This window comes from Natrix helvetica (assembly GCF_964273705.1).
Source record: "Natrix helvetica genome assembly, chromosome: 16".
In the NCBI taxonomy this organism is placed as follows: domain Eukaryota; kingdom Metazoa; phylum Chordata; class Lepidosauria; order Squamata; family Natricidae; genus Natrix; species Natrix helvetica.
The window spans coordinates 11,357,620-11,379,097 of NC_138563.1; the positions used below are offsets into that span (position 1 = coordinate 11,357,620).

General features: G+C 53.9%; 1 protein-coding gene across 1 annotated transcript; it reads left to right on the forward strand.

Moving 5' to 3' along the window:
- Nucleotides 1-698: 698 nt before the first annotated feature.
- On the forward strand, nucleotides 699-21,357 carry MEX3A (mex-3 RNA binding family member A). The gene is made up of 2 exons (XM_081967971.1): nucleotides 699-1,823; nucleotides 19,115-21,357. The coding sequence occupies exons 1-2, from the start codon at nucleotides 1,271-1,273 to the stop codon at nucleotides 20,215-20,217; spliced, it is 1,656 nt and encodes a 551-aa protein (XP_081824097.1). The 5' UTR covers nucleotides 699-1,270; the 3' UTR covers nucleotides 20,218-21,357.
- The last annotated feature ends 121 nt before the right edge of the window (nucleotides 21,358-21,478 follow it).

The following is a 21,478-nucleotide window of genomic DNA, read 5'->3' on the forward strand; positions in this document are numbered from 1 at the left end:
GGCTCTGGATGCCAAGAAACCCCAGCCAGGCCAGGAGCCCCCGCCCTCCCCGCTCCGGCGGCTTTTCCTCCCCCAGCAACCCGCCCCGAGGCTCCGCTCCCGTCCACCGCCTTCCAGGCCGGAGCAGCCGAAGCCTTCCCGGGATTTCTCGGCGAAGCGTGTGAGCCCCGAGCCAAGCAGGGCACCGCCACGCCCGGGACGCGGCTGGCTGCAACGGCCCCGCACTGCCCCGCACGCCCGGGGGGTCTCGGAGGGAGGGGGGCAGGGGCCGCTGCCGGAGAGAGGCTCGCAGCCCCGCCTGCCCCTGGCCGCCTTCCGCAGCGCTGCCCACCCGCCCCGCCCGCCGCCGCCGCCGCCGCCGCTCGCGCCCGGAGAGCGAAAAGGGGGTGTGTGAGCCGCCCGGGAAACTACATCCCCCATCAGCCTCCGGGCCTCTCCGCCAGCGGCGGCTTCGGGCAGCGGCCAGGGAATTGGAAACAAAAGAAGCTCCGGCATCGCCCGCCCGCCCCTCACGCGGCCGGAGCCCTCCCGCGCACCGGACTCCGGCTCGGCGGGCCTCGGCGGCTGGCTGGCTGGCTGGCTGGTGGCGGTCCAAGGCGGGCGGACTCAGGCGCTCCTCGGTTCTGCCGGGTCTCCCCGCCCCTCCGCGCTTCTGCTGCGCGCTCCCGCTCGCCTCTCTCCCGGTCTCCATCTCCACACCCCCTTCGCTGCCAGGCGGGATCTGGGAGAGCAGCGAGAGCAGAAAGCAGGAAAGGGAAGAAGGGAAGAAGGAAGAAAAGAAAGAAGGCGAAGGAAGGAAGGAAGGAAGGAGACAGAGGGAGAGAGAACGAGAGAGAGAGAGAGACAAAGAAAGAAAAAGAAAGAAAGAAAAAGAAAGCGGGCGGACGCGCGGGACAGCTTTGTGCGGCTGGATCCACGTCGGGCAGGAAGATCAGGTTTCAGCGCAGGCAGCACCGGGCGAGGAGGCGAGCCGAGCCGCGCCGCCAGAGGCGAAAGGAGCGGGCAGCTGGGGCTCGTCCAGCAGGGAAAGAAGGGAGGTGGGCGGGGGTCTCCGGCTCTCCCCCTCTTTGTGCCTCCCCCTCCCTCCTCGCAGGCTCTTTGTTCCCCTCCTCCTCCTCCCCCACCGCCCAGCCTCCTCCCCTCCCAGCCCACCAGCAGCAGCGGCGGCGGCAGCAGCAGCAGCCGCCCCAGCGAAAGCAGGAGCAGCCCCATCATCGCCATCCCGCCGCCGCGCCCCCCCACCCCCCTCTCTCCCCAGCCTTTGTTAGCCATGCCTAGCCTGGTCGTGTCAGGGATAATGGAAAGGAACGGGGGCTTCGGGGACCTGGGCTGCTTCCCGGGGAGCAGCAAGGACAGGGCGCTGCTGGAGGACGAGCGGGCGCTGCAGCTGGCCCTCGACCAGCTCTGCCTGCTGGGCTTGGGGGAGCCTTCGGCCGCCGCGGCCACCGCGCCCTCCGCCGCCGCCGCCTCGGCCTTGGGGGGCGGCGGGGCGGTGGACGACAGCAGCGGCGGCCAGCAGGCGCAGCCCCCGCCGCCGCCGCCGCCCCAGCAGCCCGCGCCCCCACCGCCGCCCCCACCGCCGCCGGCCTCGGCCCAGCAGCCGCAGCAGCCCCCGCCGCCCGCCGCCCCCAAAGGCTCCTCGGGGGCCGCCATCCCGCCGCCGCCCCCGCCGCCTCCGCCGCCGCCGCCCGGAGTCCCCGAGGCCGGCAAGCTCTGCGTGCTCTACAAGGAAGCCGACCTGCGGCTGAAGAGCAGCTCCAACACCACCGAGTGCGTCCCGGTGCCCAGCTCCGAGCACGTGGCCGAGATCGTGGGCAGGCAAGGTGAGCCGGGGCGCCGGGGGGGAGGGAGGGAGGGGGCGCCCCCGCCAGGGCCATTGTCTCCGCCGCCCCGCGCCCGCTCGCCCGCCCGCCTGCCCGCCCGCTCCCCTTCCCGGCGCTGCCTCGGCCGAGGACCACTCCCCCTCGGCCGCCGCGCTCGCGCCTACGCCGCCCGCCCGGTCCCGCGGCGCCCGCTCCCCTCCGCCGAGCTCCCGCCTCCTGCCTTTGTGCTCCGGCCGGCCGGCGGCGGCAGCTGCACTTGTATTCTGGGCGCTCCCGCCCGCCCGGCCCTTTCGTCCTCCAAGCCGGCCCGGCCCCTTGTCCGACCCTCCCGGCGCCCCCCCCCCCTGCTTGGTCGGATGCGCTTTGGGGCTCCCTGGGTTAGTGCCGGGGCGGTGGCGGCCAGGGAAGGCTTCCTCCCAAGTTCAGCGGCCCCCGGCGCCCCCGCTCGGGCCCTCGGCGCAGGTGACGGACGGGCACTGCAGGGGGGCGGCGCTGGGGCCCTTCGGAGCGAGGCCCGCGGGGGCCCCTCTTCCCGGCCGGGCGCGGAGGCGCGGAGGGTTAGGCGGGGGTCCCTCTCCTGCCGCTGGAGATGCCGGAAAGTTGCGCTCTCTTTGTCTGCCTGGCGGTGCCCAGATGCGGCTCCGGAAGCGGCTGCCCAGCCACGGCGGGCGCCGAGCTTGGCGGGAGGGAAGGGGGGGGGATGCGCGGCTTCGGCGCTCAGCCTGCCCAGAAACACGCCGCTTACTTTTAATTGTGTGCAGCCCCCTCCCCCCCCCCTTTGTTCCCGTGAACCTCCGTTCGGAGCCGTGAGAATGCGCGGCGCTTGTCAATGGGCGGCTGCTGGGGAGCCGGGGGGGAGGCTGAGAAAATCCCTTCTTTTGTTGGGAGCCTTTCTGGGAGCGAAAGGGGGTGTGGTTCTCCGACTCTCTCGCGGCGGCGGCGGCTGAAGAGTGGGGGGGAGCCGGGAAGGAGGCGAGCGCTGGACCCGGCGGAGGCTTCGGGAGCAGCCGAAGGGAGTGGAACTTGGGCAGGGGGACCTCGGAGCCTCCGGACTGCCCGCCTCGGCCTTCCCCCGTCCCCGGCGCTGCGTTCTGGCGGCGGCTGAGGGGCTGCCGAGGCTGCCTCCATCCCAGGGTCTTCAAGCTCGGCTTTGTCATCCGACGTAGAGCAACCTGAGGCGGGGAAGGGGGACTCGGGGTGCCCCACCCTCCCGGAAAGAATGCCACCGCTGCTGAGGTCCCGTTCTTTGAAGAGGCGGGGGGGGGGAGGCAATGGCTGTGGAAAAGAAAGATGGTCCCCCCCCCCCACCCTGCGAGGCTAGGAAGGGCTTGGAAAGAGAATGCAGCTCCATATTGATAGGCGCCAGGAAGAAAGGGGGGGAGGGTCTTTGCTGGGGCTCCGGGCAGAAGGGGGAAACTGGGGTTCAGGATGGGGGTCTTGCTGTGGTGGAAACGGAACTTGGGTGAAGTTGGAAAGGTCTGACTTTGGAACCCAGAAGCCCCGGTTAGAACAATGGAAGTATCGGTGGGTAGGGAGGATTTGAGGCCCACCAGCTGTGCTCCTGCAGCAGAGAGGACCCTTCCCGTCCCCTCTCAGGAGCACCTTTCTCAGGCCTCCCGACAAATCTGGTTATAAATCCTTCAGGAAGGGGAAGGGGGGTTAAAAAGATCTCCCTGTGCCCTAAAATCACTCAGAGTTCATCCACAAGCTCTGAGAAAGAAAGGAAGAAAAGGTACAGAGAAGATCCCATGACATTCTGCTCTGTGGGAGGGGGGTGTGTGTTTGTGTGTGTGTGTGTGTGTGTGTGCTTGTGTGCACGCGCACTCGGGTGCCTCCTCCCCCTCCCCTTGTTTTCCCTGCTGTCCAGACTGGCCCACCAACCCAAATCCCCCTCTGCCCAAGCCCTCCACCGCCACGGCAGTGGTGCAGGCAAAGCCCTGGGAAGGTGCATTGCAGCGGAAGCCACACGGCGGCTCTTTGTTTAATTAGGCTGGGTCCTTGCGAGGGGCTGGAAGGGTCTCTGCTTGTCTTACTTTCTCGGCATTTTCAAAAGGAAGTGGCCTTTTAAGCCCCCTCCCAAATGGGATTGTATGCCTGACTACAAAAGAGCCTTCTTTTCCGCAGGCAGGGTCACCTGCTGACCCAAAGGGGCTCTTTTTGACCCACATGTCAGACAGTGGGGCTGGCAGGAAAGAATAGATTCTTTGTGGGGGGGGCACACAGAAATCCCTCCCACCGTTTGCAACTCACATAAATACGTCTGGGCTGCCTTCTTAGTGCGACTGCGTCCTCATCGCTGCTTCTTTGCTTTTTTCATTTTCCCTGGAATGAGGGGGGCTGTTTTGCATGACCCCCAAAGCAGAGAAGCCCTGACAAGGCCTAGCATCTCCTTGGCTGCTTCTGAAAGGGCCTCCCGCTGCCTCCAGGCAACAAAGAGGCTTCTCTGCCCCATTGTTCCCCAAGGGGCCTGCCGGTGGGGCTTTGGGGGAAGGGCCTCCTCTGGAAGGCAGGCAGGCAGCCTGGCTTCCGTTTGGGCCCCACTTCATTTACCTGCCTTGAGTTTTGGGGAATGGCAGAAAACGGTCCTCCTTCGTGGCCTTTGCAAACACATAAAAGGATCTGCTGAGAGTCTCAGCTTTGCAAACGTCTTGTGGTCTAAGCCAGTGAGATAAGTGACATTCGGTTCTGCTTGCCCTTTTTCCATACGTGGCTGTAACTACATGTGCCTCGCCCCCACTCCGGTGTGATTCATGGGGGTCCCTCCTGGGGAACCAAGTCCTGTGTCCCAGTTGGCTTTCTCCAGATGTTGAAGGGATCCAGAGAAGGGGGAGGGAGGGAGGGAGGGAGGGGTGGGGATGAGACTTAACTTGAGTGCAAGAAAACCTAGGAAGCAATAAAGGCAGAAGCTTTGCGCTTGCTTACAAGCAGGCTTTTGTGAAGGCAGCCCCAGTTTAAATCTGACCGCCTTCTTCTCGGGGGCCAGTTCTTTCCTCCACCAGCAAGGCAAAGACGGTGACAAGGTGGGCTATGAGAGAGGTCAGCTGCCTGTGCCCATTAAAGAGCCCATTGAAGACTCCCAGAAGGCTTGTGAGCGGGCATTCTCTCCTGACACCCCCCCCCCCTGGGCTGGAGGAACAAAACGGAGGGCCTCCAACCCCAACAGCCAAAAACTGAGCCCAGCTTCCAAAAAGTGGGAAACACCTGTCATTTTCTCATGCAACTGGATTTATGTGGAGAGGTGTGGAAGAGTGGATCCGGTTGACAGGGAAGGTAGCCTGAGAATGGCTGGTTTGCACCCTGTGCCTCTGCAAAGCCATTTAGGGTGGAGGGGAACGATCCAGGCTCTTCAGCTGCAGGATAGCTGTGTGTGCGAAGTGCCAGCATCTGCCCAGCTCTCCATTTCTTCCATTATTATTTAATTATTAATCTTTCTTCTACTTTGCTCCATCCCAACGGCTCGCCAACAGAGCAGGAAATTCCCTACCAGAAGAAGAAGAAGAAGGGAAAAAGGGAAAAATAGCAGCCAATGGAGACAGGCAACGTTTCAACCTTGGTTTCCTGCCTGAGCCAATGGCTGACTTCAGGATACGGCGTGGTGATGAGGATTTTGCGCTGGTCCCTGGGGATCCAGGTTCAGATCCTCGGGAGCCTCCCTGGGCAAATCGAAGCCCCACACTTCCTCTGCTGCTGTGGGCCAAATATGGGAGGTGGGAGGGCTGGGTGTACCCCTTGGGGGTCACGGAGGAAAAGAGGGGCAGATACCTGCCAGCCAATTCAATGAATAAAACATGGAGCCCCCAAACTCTTTGGGCTGAGCCTGTCACATGGCCTTTTGTTAACCTGCATTCGGGGCCGAGCGTGTTGTGTGAACCCAGCTGCATCTGGTCAGTGGCTGCTATGAAGGGGCAACTGGCAATGCTCCTGGGAACAGGAACAGGCCCAGCCTTGGGGGGCTTTCTTGGGTGGAAATCCCCCCCCCTACTTTCTGGGACTTTGCATAATCTTTCCTTGCAATTCTCCCACCTTCCTTCTTTTTGGGAAACAAAATGTGTTGAGGAAGAAAAGAAGGCCCACAATGCCTTTTGATGAGTGGCTGCAGGAGCCGCCTGGCTGGGAACCCCCTTGGCTGGGTCTCCAGGGGGGAATAATGAGTGTGGCAACCCTCCCTTCACACCCTTCTCTTCGGGCTGGGGCTGGGGATGATGGGTGCTGCAGAGTGGCCTTCAGATGGTGACGGAAGGGCAGCTGGCACTTGCATTTCCAAAAGCTCCTTCTGGCTCTCCCTGGACTGTCTGGATCCCCTTGTGTTGAACCCAGAGGAGATCCCACCGAGGACAGGCATGGTGCCTCTTTGATGGCAGGGTCTGCTCTCAGGTGAGGCCCGTTGTGGGGCCTTCACCTGCATATGGGAGGGGCTTCCCAATAGCCACTAAAGCTTTAACCTGGCAGGAGAACAAACCACCATGGAACCACAGATGCATCCACAGTACCTTCTGTACAGCAGGCTGGAGTTGAGGGGCCTCACCTGATGGGGAGAATCCTCTGTGCAGCAGCTGCCTTCCTGGCTGGGGTGGGGGATATGACGGAGGTGAAGATGAGGTTGGGGACAGAGATGAAGATGAGAGGGTGGAGATGAAGATGACGGAGAAGATGGAGATAAAGATGGATGGAGATTATGGAAATGGAGACGGAGAGTTATTACGATAGAGAAGATTGAGATGGAGGGGCATGGGGACAGAAAGGAAGATGAGATGGAAGAGATGAAGATGATGGAGATGGAGTTGATGGAGAGATGGAGACAAATGGAGATAATAGAGATGGAGATGGTGGGGGGGGGGGACAGGTCTGCCAATTGTCCTGCAGGGCTGCAAATTAGCACAAAAGATTCTTTGTCAGCCCCCCCCCCCCTTAATAGTCCAGGCCTGAAGGTGACAATGCGGTTCATATACAGTTTTCTCATGGAATAATGAAATTAAATGGGAGTCACCAGAGGATTGTCTGCCTGGCAGGCCAATTCCAAGGAAACTGGGTGGCTTAGCCGAAGCTCTTAGGCTCCTGGATGCCCTTTCATTCCGGATGGGTTTTAGATCCCCTCACAGCCTGCGATGAAGGCCTAATTTTGCTCCTGGGAAACCCCCCCCCCCACTCTTGCCTCCTATTCCCCAGATGCACAGGCTGCTTCTGAGCAGCTGCAGAGTGCGATTGTCGTACCATTAAGGGGCTGCGGAGGCTGTTCCAGCACAGGGAGGACTGATGGCCACTGAACAGGAGGGCACCCTGGGCTCTTTTCCAGAGGTTGAGGGGCTGGACTCGAACCAGCATCCACCCCCTGGCATTTGTAGCTCCTGAGCGAGTGGATGAGGTAGTCTCCATAATCACAAAATGGAAGAAGCGGTGAGTCAGATGTTCAGATAATTTCCCCAAACCCAGGTGATGACTTTATTCATGAGATCAGAATCTTTTTCAACCTTGGCAACCTCAAGATGCTTGGACTTCACCTCCCAGAATCCCCTCCGCCTTTCTGGCCTTTTCTCCAAGGGCTCCAAGCCCCTCTTGCTCCCACGTCTTTGGGGCAGCCTTCCCTTCCCGCCTTTTCCCTTGAAAGAGAAGTCTTACAGGCAAACTGGGCCCGCAAACAACCTTCGCACAACCAGCTAACCCAGAGTCCCAGTTTCCCCAAAGGCAGCATGAACAAGTGATACGCAGATGGTCCTCGACATACAACTTTCTTTAGTGACCGTTCAAAGTTACAACACCACTGCAAAAAGTGACTTGTGACCAGTTTTCACACTTACGACCATTGCAGCCTCCTCATGGTCACGTGATCAAAATGTACACACTTAGCAATTGACCCGTATTTATGGGTGGCCGTGTCCCGGGGACACCTGATCCCCTTTCGCGACCTTTGGACAAGCAAAGGCAATAGGGAAGCCAGATTCACTTAGCAGCTGTGACAAGAAAGGTCGACAAATGGGGCAAAATTCAGTTGACAAATGTCTCACTTAGCAACAGAAATTTTGAGCTGGTTCCTTTATGACCAAACGGATCTAATGTACAAAGCACCTGCTATTGCTCAGCCCCTGTTTGGCCTCGTCCTTGAGATCCACAAAGAAGTTGGGCCAACTTGGGTGATATCTTGGTTTCCTCCTTCCCGCGTCCAGCCGGTGTTCAAGGCTTGCCAAGGCTTCCTGGCCACCTGGGAGGAAAAGGGAAGAGCTGAGAAAGGCTGTTCAGGGTCAACCCCGAGAGAGGAGGAGGAGGAGGAGGAGGAGGAGGAGGAGGAGGAGAACGTGGGGTGAACATGGCTGTCTCCCTCAGTGGCTGGAGCGAAGGCCGGTTCCCTGCGGGCGGGTGGGCCAGCCTGTCGGGAGGGGCACTGTGACCAGGAAAGGATTCAGAATTTCAAGATTGGTGCCACAAGGACTACCGAGGCTCCTTCCACATCTGTATGTGCCAAGAACGTCCTTCCCTGGAGCCTGCGCTGAGGGCCCCCTTGGAGCAAGGCAGGGTGACCAAGCAGGGTCTCTGAGCCACTCTGGTTGCCACACCTCTCCATGAACTCTTCCAGGCCTTTCTTCCGCCCACCATGCCTCCCCCCCCCCCCGCATTCGGTAGTGCCAGCTGCTCCGGGGCTGCCTTCAACCCAGTCTGGAGTTCAGTCCCTCTTCTGACTCTGCAGGTGGGGTTTTCGTCCTGGGGCCCAACTCCCAGGCCTCCCTCGGCCAGGAACTGCTGCGTTCACACGAGTTGCTCTCCTCAAACAAGGAGGCTAAAGGAGGCTGGCACTCTTCACACGAGCGGATGAAGCCCACCTGCCAGCCTTGGTAGGGCCCATCCTGTGAACTGGGTCCTGCAGTCTCTTGCCCGGTTGCCCTCCCTGCAACGGAGACATGGTTACTCATGCGCTGGTGACGTCCTGCCTGGATTACTGCAACGCTCTCTACATGGGGCTGCCCTTGGGACGCGCCCGGAGACTGCAGTTAGTTCAGAACGCAGCCGCGCGGGCTGTGATGGGGAGTACGAGGTACTCCCACGTAACACCTCTCCTGCGTGAGCTGCACTGGCTGCCTGTGGTTTTCCGGGTGCGTTTCAAGGTGCTGATTACCATCTTTAAAGCGCTCCATGGCACGGGACCTAGTTACTTGCGGGATCGCATCCTCCCACATACATCCCTGCGGCCAATACGCTCACACAGGGAGGGACTTCTCCTGGTGCCGTCCACTAGGCAATGCCAGCGGGCGACACCGAGGAGTAGGGCCTTCTCTGTGATGGGCCCAACCCTCTGGAATGACCTCCCCCCCCGACATTAGAACCACTTCTGACCTCCGCTCCTTCCGGCAAAAACTGAAGACCCACCTGTTCCGATTAGCAGGCCTGGCATAATTCAACTGTCCCTCCTGGCAAATGTATTATATCTGGTTATTTTAGGGGCTTTTTAATTTACTGTATTTGTTTTTAGGGGTTTGAATTTATTTTATATCTGCTTTGTACAGTTCTTTTAACTACATTTTAACCTCCTCCATGTCAATTGTCAACTGTACATATTTAATTTAATTTTATTGTATCCTGTTATATTTTGTATGAACTGTACACCGCCCCGAGTCCCTTGCGGGAGAGGGGGTGGTCTAGAAGCATTAAATATTATTATTATTATTATTATTATGGATCCAGCTTCAATCGCAGCAGAAGCAGCCCTGGAAGCCCGAATGGCAGAGTGGAGCTGTCCCAGGGGCTGGTTCAGGCCCGAGATTGGGGCAGGGTGGGAGGTGGGGGCCTTGTCTGTGGAGCCTGTGCCTGCTTCCCCTGCCTCATCTGCCTTTCCTTGGCAGCAGAGTTGGCAGCCGCCATCGGCCCAGCGTTCCCCATGGATTGGGGTGAGGGGGGTGAGCTGGCAATGATTTCTTAGGGCCGTGGAAGAACTAAGGAGGAATTTCCTGACAGGGAGAACAATCAACCAGTGGGACTGGGCAGCCACTTGTCCAGAATGGTACAGTGCAGTGATGGCGAACCTATGGCACGCGCCCGCTGGCTAGCTGAGTTCACCCCTTTTAAAGCCATTTTTCGCCTTCCCCAGGCTCCAGAGGCTTTATAGGAGCCTGGGGAGGGCGAAAAGAGTCTCCCCAGCCCCCCACCCTCCCTGGAGGCCCTCTGGAAGCTTCATGAGCTTCCCTGAAGCTTCCGGAGCGCAAAAAACCAGCCCTACGGGCAAACCGGAAGTTCGGGAATGGACTTCCGGTTTGCTCAGAGGTTCATTTTGACTGCTCCGGAGGCTTCAGGGAAGCCTCCTGAAGGTCCCTCAAGCCTCCGAGGGGCTTCCAGAGTCTGTTTTTGCCCTCCCCATGCTCCTATAAAGCCTCTGGAGCCCGGGGAGGGTGAAAAAAGCATGCAAAAAATGGGGTGTCGTGCCTGTAGTGCGCGCATGCGCACTGGGGGGGTGTCGTGCATTGCATTATGGGTGCGGCACGCCTGCACACGACCCCCCTGCGCTCCGCCCACTTATGGCACGCGAGCCAAAAAAGGTTCGCCATTGCTGGTCTAGTGTGTCCTGCTTGAGCAGAAAGTTGGACCAGAAGGCCTCCGGTGGCCCTTCCGACTCTGTTATTCTGCAGTCTGCAGACAGAAGAGCTCTTTAAACAGGGAAGAGAAGTTCAGGATTGGGACCCAGAGCAGGAAGGCTGGGGGGGTGGGGTAGCTGCCCAGTGCGAATGGATCCTCCTGCCCAGGCCAGGAAGGCAGATGCCCCGTGGGGAGCAAGGGCCAGGCTGAGGCTGCAATGCTGCTGAGGGGGGCTATTGGTAACAACTGGGGGGGGGGGGCGTAGGGGGCCCTGAGGATCAGTCCTGCAGAGTCTGCAGCCCCGCCCCTTTCCTGCAGTCTCCGGATGCTGAAAGTTGGGAGCTAAAGTTTGGTGGGGAAGCTTTGAGCTCCTGGATGGTATGGGAGGTGGTAGATGACCTGCCCTCCCCCAACATCAGCATGGCCCTGTGACCTGCCTGAAAGGAAAGGCAAAGGCAATGCAACTGCAGCTGAGATTGGGGGCAAAGAACAATGGCGCTGCGAGAGTCTTGGCTCCTGGGACCCCTGGAAGGAAATACTTTTAGGGCCTTCCGTGGAGGGACGGTTGGAAGCAGCTGCTGGGCTGAGTCAATAGCCTCTCAGAGGCCCCCATTTTTATCATGCAAATGTTTTACAAATTGGCTGCTCTGCCCCCTGAGACCGTTGGCTTCTTTCAGAGGTGAAGGGCCGGATTCTGCATAGATCCGGACGTGCCCTCGGAATGGCCTTTCCCTATCTCAAAGAGCCCCTTCTGCAGTCTGGCAGCATGAAGGCCACAGGAAGAGGACTCGCTAGTTCCATTTTGTCCGTGTTCGGGGTCCATTTCTGCAGACGGGGAGACCATTGGCCACTACTGGTTCCTGGCAACAGCCCTGTGGCTCTTGCCACCTCACGCATGTTGAAGTGAAGCACCAGGGCCAGGAGGAGTGTGGCTGTTCACAGGGAAGATGCAGAAATGTAGGAGCCCAATTCTGCCTCCAAAGCTCCAGAATTGAAGCCTTCCGACATACAAAAGGTTTTGTGTTTTAGGACCAGTGGGAGCCGAACTTGCTGAAGGGGTGCCACCACCGGCTGGTTTTCCTTGCTATCTGCCCAGGGTATCTTGGTCAAGGCACACAAAGGGCTCCAGCACAGCACTGTGTCTGCCATGGAGAGTTCCAGCTGCGAATTTGGGGCACCGGGTCTGTTGGCCTCCCTTGCCTGCTGGTACCTGTCTCAGGACACCTTCCGCTGCTTCTGCCCCCTGTGTGAGCCTCCTTCCCTGCCTCCCATCTCACCCCCTGCCTCCTGAAAAGATCTCTCAAAGCCCAGCTGGGTGGGGCAGCCCCCAATTGCCCCCAATTCTTGGAGAGAGCCCACCAACCCCTCCTGCTAGGGTGATGGTGCCAATTTTAGGTGGGGAAGGCAGCAGGGTGGGGGCACACTTAAGATGGCTGGCTGGCCCACTCCAGGACACGGGGTTTTGGAAAATAAATCTTTACTTTTGTTTTTAAAAAGGTTGCATTTCATATTGCAATTGTCATTCCCCAGCACAAAGGGACTCTTTTCTGCACAGATATCAGAAAAGAATATCAATGATTAATCCAATCCGATCTGCATTGTGAGCCAGGTTTAAGAGACATCAGATTCGTAGCTGCATTGGACCCAATAGAGAAAGTCTGATTCCTCGGGAGTAAAGTTCCTGGAAAGGGGGGGCCAGGGAGCCCCCTCAGGACCTCCCTGGGGCTACCTCTGTTCCAGGGTTTGTTGCACGGTGATGTACAAAAGTTCTCAGGGCAAAATTGTAGGACTAAAATAAAAATAAATAAATGTCTTTGTGACTGTAGTCTTTACAGTACACACTTATCAGCTCAGGTTTTCTGGTCATTATTTAGAGATCCAGGATATATGGGCTCCAACTGCCAGCATTCCATTGGCCAGGGGGAAACTGGGATTGGAGTTCACGCATTTTAAAGTTGCTGAGGCTGGGAAATCCTGAATTAGATCATAATTAGTTGGTTGGTGAACGGACAGTTTTAGCGTGTTTGGCCCTGAGACCTCCGTGCCATTCCCTCCCCCCCGCCCCCCTTCCCTTCCCACTTTGCAAGAGAGCCTCTCACGCCCACTTCAGTCTCTTCTTGCCTCTAGTCTCGTGGGGTCCTTGGTGCTCTCCAAGCTTGGTTGTTTTCGTGCAGACGTTTCATTCCAAACTAGGCAACCTCATCAGTGCTACTGATGCGTTGATGTTCCCCAGCTGGGTATTGAAACATCTGCAAGAAAACAGCGAAGCTTGGAGAGCACCAAGGACTCCACAACTTCTTTCTCCTCCTCTCTACAAACCCCCTCTCCCTTCTAGCACTGATAATGTTACATAGTTGGGTCAGGAGAGAAGGGATCTTTTCTGTTAGGACACCCAAATTTTGGATCTCTTTGAATAAGAAAACCTTTTCTCTTCGTTCTGTCTCACTGAGCGGCCCATCTGGGTATAAATGTCGACTTGGGCTCTTGTCGCGCAGATGCACTTTTAAAACGAGGTTTAGGAATATCGTTGTGCATTTTCCACAAATCATGGATTACAGGTGGGGTGTAAAGATTTCTGTTCTTACAATCAGGATCACCCACCACTTTACACAGTTCCATCACTTTCTGTACTACTCCCACAATCGCAGCCTCCTTAAAGGAGTAAGGAAACGCAACGGAAGGCTTCCTGGCCAGATGGATTGGAGCCAGTGGGTAAAATAGTTGTAGCTCCTGCCTGGTGTGTTTGTCAGTGTCTGGCTTAGCTGCACCTGGGAGAACTTCAACTCCGAGGCTCCGTGTGTTCTTAAGGGTGATAAACATGGATTATGGTAGCCGGAACCAGAGGAAATTAGGGCTCCTGAGGCTGTGCAGAGATCCTACAAGGGGCATTTTGTGAAAGGTCACGTGGGGAGGTTGTCTCCTCTCCAGGTTCTGATCTGCGGAAGAGCTTGTCTTTTTTGTGGGGGGGGGGGTTGGGGCATCTGTGTCCAAGACCTCCTAAGTCTCCCCTTTGGTGAGTTAAGATGAAGCCCCTCCCCCGTCCTTTTGCACCTTCAGCCAAAGGAAAGTGGGAGAAATCCTGAGCATGGAGGATTTGCAGAGATGGGCGCCTGCTCTTCTGGCCTCTGAGGGGCTTCTCCCTTTGTTGTGGTGCTTGATGAGGATGGGTCTTGACTTACGGCCTTGACTTGCTTAACAACTGTTCAAAGTTAGGATGGATTCTCCCTCTCAAAGGTCTTTATAGCCTTAACTTTCACCAGGTTCCAAATTTCGAAGGCCCTACACCCCCCACCCCCACCCCGTCACTTGAATGCATTTTGCAGGCTTGGTAAACAGCATTTAGACATTTGCAGCCCCCACCCCCTCCCCGTGGTCATTTGCCCATGATCCATGACGGTTTTTGTCAAAAATTGTCCTTCTAGTTTTCAGCAAAAACGTCCCAGGGTGAACAATGGCTGACTTACCAATCACCACAAAAATGGTTGTAAAATCAGATGAGTTGCATGCATGACCTGCTTTACAACTGTCGCAGCTTCTGCTGTCCTGGGCAGCCTCCCTTGGTTCCTGTACAAGCAGTGTAAGGCTCCCTGCCCTGCTGGAGAAGGTGCCCGCCGGAATGATGCCCTCCCAGGCAGCCCCTGGCAGAACGGCCTCACCTGGCTCACCTGGCTCCGGCAGGCGGGCTGTGCGGTTGGTCCCTGGTAGCCTGGCTGGCCGGGCAAGGTGGGCCGACTTCCCTTTAGTGGAGACTGAAAACTGGGAATGAAGCCTTGGGGCTCTTGAGCCTGGATGCAGCATCCTTGCTGAGAACGGGGAACCCCACAAAGCAGAGGCTGCCGCTGGGGATCCCCCCCCAGCCCTTTCTCCAACTTTCTCCAGCTCCCCTGAGCTGCAGGATGGGGGTGGGGGGAGAGATGGAGCCCCTCCTGCCGAAAAGCAGATCCCCCTCAAGAGTCTTGCAGGGCAGATGCCATTCCCCCCCCCCCCAACCTGCCCAGCCAGTCCTCCTGCTGCTCCTTCCACTCGGCTCTTAGGGGTCCGCCTGCAGGCATAGCACCCCCCCCCCAACCAAATCTGACTCCCGTTCTCACTGGTTCTCCCCTCTGCAGACGCCCCCCCCCCACCTCCACCCCAAGGCTGGTGCAAATGCCATTTGTTCTTGGTTAAGCTTCTGGCTTGATTTAGATTCCCTCCATCTGCTGCCTGCCTGGGCTCCCCCTTCCTTTGTCTCGGCATGACCCCTTTGTTGCCGTCAGCTCCATCTTTGCGCGGCTCCTGCCAACACCGCTACGACCCTCTTCTCCCAGGTGGGAGGGGGGACTTTGCGGAACCAGCCAGCTAGGAAAGGCAGCATCCCCAGGGGGATTTTGCCTCAAAAATGGTCCCCAGATGCTGGCAAATTGCAAAAGCCAGTTGAAGAAGGAGGGCTGGACCAATCCGTGAGAAAGAGAATGCAGGGACCCCTCTGTTTGAGGCCTTAAAGCAGCCACCTTTTCTCTCTTTACGCCCCTTTTGAGATGCAAAGGAGCTGTAAGTGCTCTCCTGCATGGAGGCGGCCCAAGGCAGCTGGGCTACACCAGAGGGGGGGGGGGCAAAGGAAGCAGCCTGGGGGTGGTGGTAGTGGATGGTGGATCCCATTCAGCCCTGCTGCAAATACACAGCCAAGCGTTCTCTGCAACACACACACACACACACACCAGTGAAGTCCTTCTGGCTACCCCTGAGTTGGGATCCCAGCCGAGAATCTCCATGCTGGGGGGGTGAGTGTGGAGTGTTTGGGGGTCTTCTAGGGCTGGGGGGGCACTGCAGTGGGAAGGGGGGGAATTGATGAGTGGGGTGAGAAGGCAGGAATTCCACCATGGCTGGGACCAGTGGAGGAAGACGGGATGGGGAAGCTATTTAGGAGGAAGATGGGGTCCTCAGCCCTCATCCTGGAGGCCACGGTGTCCGATCCTGAATGGCCCTCAATTTCCCCTGTTGCCTTAGGATGCCAAAATGGAATGAGCCTCCTCATTGGCTACTTAAGGTGAATGAGGCAGCCAACCTGATGGGCATAAGTGAGACCTTATGGCGGAGTGGCAGGGAAGAAGGTGCCCAGTTGTGCTGCTTATATAAATTGCAACACCCCCCCCCCCCACACACACACAGACAGTCAGAACTGGTGGACAATTTAGGTTCATGGAGGTTTCATTAAGAAGAATTTTGCACAAATCTGTCCTCCAGAAACTTTTCCAACGATCACTCCTGCCCTGGTCACCTTGGGCTACAGCCATAATTCTGCTCCTCCTGTTGCGTTGCCATCCAAAGCTTGCCAGAGCAATCCAAGCTCCCGATGGTCACCTCCAAAACCTTAATGGCAGGAAGCCTGCTTACCCAAGGGATCCTTGGTCTTCCCTGGTTTCTCCTCAGCCTGGGCACAATTGGCACAGTCCCGGCACCTTCCCTTGGGCCAGTGATTCTCCACCCAAGCAACTTCAAGATGGGTGAGGAACTCTGGGAATTGAAATCCAGCTGTCTTAAAATTGCTGGGGTTGAGGAACACTGCCTTAGGCCCTAGGAAGTAGGCCCCCTTTGTGCCAGCCCCCACCCTCTGAAATGCTTCCCCCCCCCAAAGGTACCCCTGGCTCCTGCCCTGCCCCCCCCAAACCTTTACAAAGGATGTTTTTTTTTCTCAGAATTTTGTTTTTGTTTTCTTACGTACCATTTTAAGTATACATTCGCATAATTGTTATTCTTCTTTACATTTATCATTCTTATACATTTATTATTTCATTTAATAGGTTATAATATACAGTTTGGGTTGCTTTATACCATCTCTTCCTCATGTTGTAACACCACTTTATTTTCCCTTTCCTTTCTCCCTCCCTCTCTACTTCCTTCCTTCCTCCTCTCTTTCCCCTTCCTTACCTTTCTACTCTTCCTCTTCTTCTTCCTACCCTCTCTCCTTCTCTTCCTCTCCCTTCCATCCTCCTCTCCTTACCTCTTTCTTCTTTCCCCCATCTTCCTTTCATTCTCTCCTCCTCTCTCTCTCTCTCTTTTCTATTATTATAAGTGTCTCCTTCAGATCTCAGTTTATGTTTCCTTGGGATGGCATTTCCACAAACCCAAATATAATTTGATATCATTTCTTATTCCCTTACCTTCGCTAATCTATCCTTATATTTCCCCCCCCCCCTTTATATCTCGCTTTTGGATATATACTTATATATTTAATATTTTCTTTTCTGTTTTCCCCTTCTCCCCCCCCCCCATTTCCATTTAACAGTGCATCGTCTGGGTTCTATATCTTCTCCCTACTTTGTTTTCTAGTCTCCTTTCTCTAGCCAATCATAAAATCATCCCTATGTCTTGAAGTACTCCGATTCCTCTTTATCCTTTATTTTCACTGTCAACCTATTCATCTCTGCACAATCTAATATCTTTTTTATTATCTCTTCATCTGTTGGTAGCTTATTTAATTTCCAATTTTGGGGAAATGCAATTCTTGCTGCTGTAGTTACATGTATAATCAAATAAGTATCCTCTTTCTTGAATTTCTCTGGGATAATACCTAGTAAAAATGTCTCTGGTCTAAATTCTATTTCTTGTTGTAACATTTTCTTTAACCATACTCTTATTTCCTTGCTTCTGCACATGTCCACCACATGTGATAATAGGGAGCCTATTATTTGTTGACACTTCCAACATTTCGCTGATTTCTCTTTAAACACCTTTGCTAATTTTTTCGGTGACATGTGCCATCTATAAAACATTTTGTGTAAGTTTTCTTTGTAAGCTGTTGACATGGTTAATTTATAGTTCCTTTCCCAAGGTTGTTGCCACTTTTCTAGCTCAATCGTATGGCCAAAATTCTTTGCCCAATTTGACATTGTATCTTTAATCACTTCTTCTCCTAAGCTAGTTCTTAATAGGTAGCTATATAGTTTCTTAATTATTTCTCCAACTCTGAACTTCCTAAGGTAAAACCGTATTCCCTTTTATCTTTTACGTATCTTGATTGTATTTGCAATTGTGAAAACCATCCTATGTTACTCCCTTGTTTTTCTAATTCTTGTTTTTGTTTTAGTTCCACCCTTTCTGTTAAGATATCTTTGTATCTAATGATATTTTCCATACTACTAATATCTGGATGTGTCAATGCTTCCATTGTTGAAAGCCACATTGGTATTTCTAAATAGTGTTTCCCTTTCACTCTTTCCCATATTGTTAACAATCCATTCCTTACACAATGTCTTTGAAAATAGCCATGTGCCTTAGTTTTACCACACAACAAAAAAGCATGCCAACCTAGTTGCAAATCATGACCTTCCAATGTCAATAATCTTGTATTACTCAGTAAGATCCATTATTTCATCCAAGCTAATCCTGCCGCTTGATAATACAATTCCCAGTTTGGTAATCCAAATCCACCTCGAACTCTTGCATCTTGCAACATTTTTATATTAATTCTTGCTTCCCCCCCCCGCTATATATATTTCCCCACTATTTTATTCATACTTTAAAAGTATTTTTTCTCTAATTTTATTGGTATTGTTTGGAATAGGTATAGCAATCTTGGTAGTATATTCATCTTTACTACTGCTACTCTTCCCATCAATGATAAGTGTAGGCTTTTCCATCTTTCCAGATCTATTTCTATTTGTTTTATCACCTTATAATAGTTATCCTCCTTTAGTGTTGCACACCTTGATGTCAATTGAATACCCAAATATTTCATTTTTTCACCACCTGTATGTCCAGTTTCCCCATCAACTCTCTTTTCTGTTTTTCTGTCATATTTTTCACCAGCATTTTTGTTTCACCTTTATTAATCTTCAAGCCTGCTACTTCTCCATATTTTTCTATTATTTCAGCTAGTTTTGGCCCTTTTTCTATTGGATCTTCCATAATAAACATCAAATCATCTGCAAATGCTTGTAATTTATATTCTTCTTTCTTGACCATCATCCCTACAAAGGATGCTTGATTCATTTTCAATAATGCTTTCCTTCCAAACATTTGGATCCTTAATTGTGTTTTATGATTATTTTTACTGTGTATCACCCAGAGTCAGAGTTGCAGAGTTAGGCATTGTTATAAATGGAATGGAACAGAAAAATAGGAAGAAAATAAAAAAAGAATAAAAAATAAAAAATAGGAGAATAGAATTGAATATAATAGAGACGCCTTTGAAGAGGTAGGGAACATACAACTTTGATAAAAAAGAATAGAATAGAATAGAATAGAATATGGAACATAGGAGAACAGAATAGAAAAGAACATAAAATATAGAACAAAATAGAACTTAGAACAGAACAGAAGAGAATAGGAGGTAGTCCTCACAATTTTTCACATTTACAACCATTTCCAGCATCTCATGGGTAGGTGACAGCAATCCATGATGATTTTGCAGAAAACTGGCATTTACTTCTGGTTTCTAGCATGGCTGGCTAGAGTTGAAGTCCACCCATCTTAAAGTGGCCAAGTTTGAGAAACAGTCTCCTAGGTGAATGGTATCCAGGGTGAGCTTGAGCACATTCAGAGAATGTGTGTGTGTGTGTGTGTGTGTTGTCAAACTGCTCTTAATATTAGGAGGAGGAGGAGGAGGAGCTGCTGCCTTCCCATTTCATCCCCCTTCGGTGCCATTTTTCCTCAGTGGTCCAAGTGTCATAAGACCCCTGGGTCCTCTGCATCCTTCAGATCTGGGTTCAGCTACTAAGTTTTCTTTCTCCTTTGTTTCTTCTCTCCTCCCAAAGGTTGCAAAATCAAAGCTCTGAGAGCCAAGACCAACACTTACATCAAGACCCCCGTCCGCGGCGAAGAGCCCGTCTTCATGGTGACTGGGCGACGGGAGGACGTCGCCATGGCCAGGAGGGAAATCATTTCGGCCGCTGAGCATTTCTCCATGATCCGAGCTTCCCGCAACAAGGCCGGCCCCGCCTTTGGCAGCGCCCCCACCTTGCCCGGCCAGGTCACCATCCGGGTCCGGGTCCCCTACCGTGTGGTGGGCTTAGTTGTGGGCCCCAAAGGAGCCACCATCAAGCGGATCCAGCAGCAGACCAACACCTACATCATCACGCCCAGCCGCGACCGAGACCCTGTCTTTGAGATCACAGGGGCCCCCGGCAACGTGGAGAGAGCCCGCGAGGAAATTGAAACCCACATTGCTGTCCGGACAGGCAAAATCCTAGAGTACAACAACGAGAATGACTTCCTGTCCAGCAGTCCTGACTCAGGCATGGAAAACCGCTACTCGGAGGCCTGGCGGGTGCACACTCCAGCCCCGGGTTGCAAACCCCTCTCTACCTTCCGCCAGAACAGCCTCGGGTGCATCGGCGACTGCTCCTTGGACCCTGCCTATGAGACGCCCCGGCTGAACGACCAAAATGATTTCAATTACAGTTACCTCTTCCCTAACTACGGGGTCAACAAGCAAGATCTATATTACGGGGTCCCTGAGTCGGGAGCCCCTCTGTGGGCCGGCCAGGAAAACACCAATCCAGTTTCCGTGCTCTTCTCCAAACAGCGCTCAGGCAATGCCGGCACCCTCCACCCCAATTCGCACCGCTCCCCCTCGTCATCCATCCAAGAGCCCCCCCTCTCCGGGCTTCCGAGACGGTCTCAGGGGGAGCCCCTGCAAGGGTTCTCCAAACTGGGTGCTTCCGCGACCAGCCGGACATCCCTCTCAAGCAGCCGGGAGTGCATGGTGTGCTTCGAAAGCGAGGTAACGGCGGCCCTGGTGCCCTGCGGCCACAACCTCTTCTGCATGGAGTGTGCCGTGCGGATCTGCGAGCGGACCGACCCCGAGTGTCCCGTCTGTCACGCGGCAGCGACTCAGGCCATTAGGATATTTTCTTAAAACCAGCAGCATCCGTGGAAACCCTGACAAACAGGAAGAGAGGCAAGGTAGAGACAAGACGAATGGAAGGACACCTGAAGCAGGAGAGGAATGAACATTAATTTAAAGTGGAAAGAAACTATTTTAGGAGCAATGTATGTTATTTTTAAAGAAAATAATGATAGTGGTGATGATGATGATGAAGATGACGGATACGATTTAACTGGAGAACCTATAAATATTTGGGCAGGAGATTTGATACACAGTGGTTGGCGGTGCTGATTTTTGGTGGTGAATTCTTTCTCAAGATGGTCTGGGGGGGCTGGAGGGCAGGCTGACCGTCCGGTGGATCTGTGGTACCTCCTGGTGACCGAGAAACTTCTCCTTGGGGGCTGCTGCTCCTCTTCTCCCCAGCAACCCAGATCTGGTGGCGCTCACGACATGGCCAGAAGGTCTTGGCTGGCCTGGCGGACAACAGCTTTGGAAGGAACTCAATCAGAAGGACAGGAGAAACGAATGAATGAGAGAGAGAAGCCTCTGGGAAGATGATCAAACGAGGGCACAACTGGATTACCTCAACATATAAAAAGAAAAAAAGAAGAAGCAGCTAAAGATCTTTATATTCTGTTTCCTGTATTTTTTTTCTAAGAAAAAAAGTTTAATGAAAATGAACAATATTTGGGCCAGGGAAATGAGGAAAGGGGTCGGAAGAAGCCCTGGGTGAATCCTCCTGGCTACTTTAAGCTTTTCATTTGGAGTCTTCTGAGCCACCGCAAAAGGTTTTGAACATTGATCTTTCTTTTTCTATTCCAGCAGGGATTCATCCAATAAGAATCAGGAGTCACTAACAGGGTATTTCCAAAAAAGAACAAAGATCCCGCATGCCAATCAACCCTTCCAAATTTCGGGTGAGGGTTGACCTCCATAAGCGTGCATTCCGTGATGCAATTTCAAAGACACATCCATGCAGAAGAGAAGTATTTTCCCCCCTTTTTTTCCTCACTTGATTTTAACAACAGTTTCACATGGAAACGTAAGAAAACGATCACGCAATACTGGCAACAAAGCCCCATTTTAATCCACAACCCAACACAATGCAAAAACAAAAACCACACAACAGTAACTATTCAAATTAACATGTTCATATATAATTTTGTTATCTAAGTGGACCAAAACTTTTGTTACTCAAAATCAAGTAAAAAGATTTTAAAAAAGAAAGTATTTCCTTATGGACCGAAACCTCTTTTCACTGTCCTCATCTGGATCTTCCTGAGGTTATCTA

Bases quoted from the DNA above. Each gene is read 5' to 3' on its own strand.
- MEX3A (XM_081967971.1), top strand. From the start codon at position 1,271: ATGCCTAGCCTGGTCGTGTCAGGGATAATGGAAAGGAACGGGGGCTTC. The intron at 1,824-19,114 runs GTGAGCCGGGGC...CTCCTCCCAAAG, and splicing joins CGAGATCGTGGGCAGGCAAG to GTTGCAAAATCAAAGCTCTG.